The sequence below is a fragment of the Tribolium madens genome, unplaced genomic scaffold (assembly GCF_015345945.1).
Source record: "Tribolium madens isolate multiple individuals breed KSU strain unplaced genomic scaffold, Tmad_KSU_1.1 Scaffold_7;HRSCAF=85;Tcas5.2_LG10, whole genome shotgun sequence".
Classification (NCBI taxonomy): domain Eukaryota; kingdom Metazoa; phylum Arthropoda; class Insecta; order Coleoptera; family Tenebrionidae; genus Tribolium; species Tribolium madens.
In genome coordinates this window covers 551,009-554,780 of record NW_025401050.1, presented here as the reverse complement: position 1 = coordinate 554,780, position 3,772 = coordinate 551,009, and the positions used below count along the sequence as shown (strand labels likewise).

General features: G+C 31.6%; 1 protein-coding gene across 5 annotated transcripts in view; it reads right to left on the bottom strand.

Annotated features, from left to right (window-relative positions):
• LOC123009997 (cytosolic carboxypeptidase-like protein 5) overlaps nucleotides 1–3,275 on the bottom strand; it is a 12,367-nt gene extending 9,092 nt beyond the window's left edge. Inside the window, exons 1-2 of one of the 5 annotated variants that reach the window (XM_044406602.1) lie at nucleotides 3,022–3,275; nucleotides 2,539–2,854 (exon numbers count right to left, since the gene is read on the bottom strand). In XM_044406602.1, the coding sequence (XP_044262537.1) occupies nucleotides 2,539–2,770 (232 nt within the window). In that variant the 5' untranslated portion in view covers nucleotides 2,771–2,854; nucleotides 3,022–3,275. Of the gene's footprint in view, nucleotides 1–2,538; nucleotides 2,951–3,021 lie in introns of those variants that run through there. The other 4 variants (XM_044406598.1, XM_044406597.1, XM_044406600.1 and 1 more) reach the window with 4 other exon arrangements.
• Between the last annotated feature and the right edge of the window lie 497 nt (nucleotides 3,276–3,772).

Genomic DNA, 3,772 nt, shown 5'->3' with positions numbered 1-3,772 from the left:
ACATTTTCTCAGACACTTTTGGCTTTGCTCTCCAGCGCGTTTGTCTCGATATTTAGTTTTGTTCGTTGTGATTATAAATTAATTTATTTTGTGTTCTCTAATTGGCATAGGTAAAGATATGCACATGATTTTTTTTACTTATTAATAATAATTTTGAATATGTTAAGTGGTGTCTCAGAATGTGGAGACCTTGGGAAAACTCAAATTTTATCCAAATTGATGAGCTTCAACTGCAAGCAGTGCCGGAAGAAAATGAAAATAATCAAGAAATTGAGGACCACAACGATGTTCAAGATGAAGACGACACATGCTCATTTGATCAGAAAAACGATTTATGATTTTTTTGATGAAAAAATTTCTCCAACAATGCGAATGATACATTGCAAGTTAGTAGAAAATGAAGTGGTGAATTGTTCAGAAGCGACGCTCCGAAGGTTCATAAAAAAAATGGGCTTTGTTTTCACGAAAATTAACAAACAAAATGTTTTAATGGAGAGTGATCGTATAAAAAAATGGTTTATAGAAAAAAAATTGTTAATGAACTTATAATACAAATTAATGGTGATAGTGATAGTAGCGATAACGAAAACTGATTAAAAATTTATTAATTATAAAAATAAAATTTTATGTTGATGCTGTTTTTTATTTCTCTATTGCATATTATTATTATAATTTATTAAATAAATATCAATAAAATAATGAAATAAAACTTTTTAAATTACCTACATACTAACAAATTTTTTTAAGTCCGGACCATTCTGACCTGCTGCCGCATTCTATCCTCACTGATATTGTTATTTACAACCACCCTAATGTCTTATTGTTAAGAGTAATTCGGGTACCCGACTCAAGATTTACGACAGTTCAAATATCGTGACGAGAAGTATATTTGCCTACGATATTTTATGTTTATTATCGGGATTCTAATACACAGGGCAAAAAGGTTTCAGGCAAATAACACATTTAAGGACAAATTTTTGCCTGGGATAAACCCAACTCAGCGGCATAATTAGAGCCACCCTATAAATTTAAACCGCACTCCTTGACTTGAAATATTAGGAATTGCTATAAAAATTTTATTTGATTGAAAATGAAGCCACAACTCGATTTCTGTGAAAAATGTCACCAAAATCACATAAAATCCTTTACTGCTGATAAATAGTAAACAACCCTTAACTTCTTCATTAATTAATAAATTTATTAGTAAATAAAACAATAAATTAATTATTTTGTGAAATGGTGACTTTGTACATCAAAACCTTGAATCAGATCAATTTTTAATTTTAAAGAAACGTTTCAAATATTATTTTATTCCTTTCAAAACAAGTCAAATGCGATAAGTGATTACACATAGTCAAAATTCTTAATAATTTGAGCAAACGATTTATCAATTTTCGTCAACTCTCCATCGACCCATCCCAATGCCGGAAAACCGACAACTGCCGACCATCGGCTCCATCCCATCTGAAAACGGTCGAACGTGCCTGCTCGAGAGCCGAGTTTGTGACATCACTTCTGAAGCACTGTGTACTTAAAAAATTACCAAGAACTCCAAGAAATTTTGAAATTGGGCGAGAAAATCCGGCCGATCGTAATTTCTTTCTTTTCCTCTTTTATTTCCAATGTTGACAGATTTAATTTGTTGTTGAATTTGCTAGTTTGTGAATTTGTTAAATGATTTGTACACTATAAGACACAAATTGGTGTTTTTTTTTCAACAAGTATCTATTTAATGTTGCATGATCTGAACAGACAAAACGTAACCCAAAGATCTAACCTTTGAAGAGCTATATCTCGTGAAAAAAGACTCAAACAATTTTTTGCCATGAAAACTTTACACTCAGTTGGATTTCCTTTATCACCACCCAAGAGATGGTCCGAGGCGTTTGAATCACCCTATATTTTGTTTGACAATAGTTGGCCATAGAAAATAAAAATATAGGATGAGTCTTAACATAAACATAGTGAATGAAAGGTTATGAGTTATGATCAATAATGAGTAAAAAATAAGTTAAACAAAACTGTTTTATTTTTGTCGAATGTCAATAAAAATATATACCACATAACCCCACCTAAATAAAAATCTATAGCCTTTTTAAATGACTTTGGCCGATGAGATCGTAAATGAAGTGGAGTTCAACACGTGCTTGGTGAGAATTAAATTAAATTGACAATATTAAATCGTGTAAAAATAAAAGATATAAAACTGAGATATTTAAAATCTTCTGTTTCTACGTCAACTTAATTTCAAGCCACAGGTCACTAAGTTTTTAATTGTTTATGGAAAAAGTCATACTTGAAACAGCCTGTATAGTTTGAATAACAAGACAACAAATACAAAACACAAATTTTTCAATTGTATCACATTTGAAAGGATCAAATAGAAAACGTACAAAACTCTCATCACAAACGTTTAATATGCGTTTAATGACCGACTAATACGTCTCTTTTTGATGAAATAAAGTTTAGTGTCACTTTAGAAGTGATCAATATCAAATTCAGGAAAACCCAAATACTTGAAAATCATCGTTTACCTACCTTTTATTCCAAAATAAAACCAAGTCCTATTCCCGTTCTCATACTCGGTCCCACAGCAATCGGGCTTCGTCCAGAGATTAAATTCCGCATCTGGAACTTCAGGTGTCGATTTGGTAGAAGTGTTAGGAACCGGAATGACCGACTCATTGGGATGCACATAGACGACTTTAGCTAAATTGGCCGAATCGAATTCATTGTAAAATGTGAATCCTGAACATTCAATTCCTTCCATAACTTCACTTGATACCACAGTAACCAAAGTTTTCCATGATCAAAAATCTACACAAAAATTACGTCACACTCCCAACACTTGGATCTAGAAAGGGATTTACTTAAATTTAATTCCAATTTGACCGATGTAAACATAAATGTAAACAGAAAATGTGACATTTGAGATCAATCAGCTGTTTCGCTTTTTAGGTTAGAATCGAAAGTGTAACGATTTTTACATTATTCAAGGAAAAATGAGACAATTTCACTCACCAATTTCTAAAAGTATCACACAGAATTGTTTTGACACGAAATATTTTTATAAACTGGACATTCTTTTCTATTGACAGTTGTTTTGTTTTGACATTACACAAATCTGACAAGTGACATTTAGGTTGATCAAAATTCGATTTTTCAGGATGAAACTGAGGGGAAAACCTACAAAAAATGTCAACAATATCGACAGTGATTATTATGTAACACAGCTTTCGGAGTTATATGACGAAAATCGAACAAAAATGGGTTTCGTATTCGTAGGGGAACGTAAGGTAAAGTGGCTCATAAGATTGATGTAATATTGGTTGCCTATGTGCATTGACGAGAGGGTTATTTCTGAATTTGTTTTTGCCGCAACCCATTATACATATTGCAACAACTTCTTGATTTCAAATTTTGAAAATAATTATAACTAAATCCACGATAGCTGTTATTAGTCTTGTCTCTGTGACATTATAGTAAAAAAATTATCTCTCAAACGATGCGACATGTTTTGTTATGTTTACCAATCGACTAGGAGCATGTTTAGAAGTCGATGGTAGACACTTCAAGCACCTTTTATATTAACTTAACTTGTTAATTTATATGTTGAATTTGGTTAAATATAGGTTATCTGTCAATCTGACATTTCTGGCAAATTTATCCAACTTACTTTGATTTGTAATTTTAAAGAAATAACATATTTAATTTAGTAGTTTGTGAGATTGGTATTGTTGGTTGCGGCAAAAAAAAATTAGAAATAACCCTC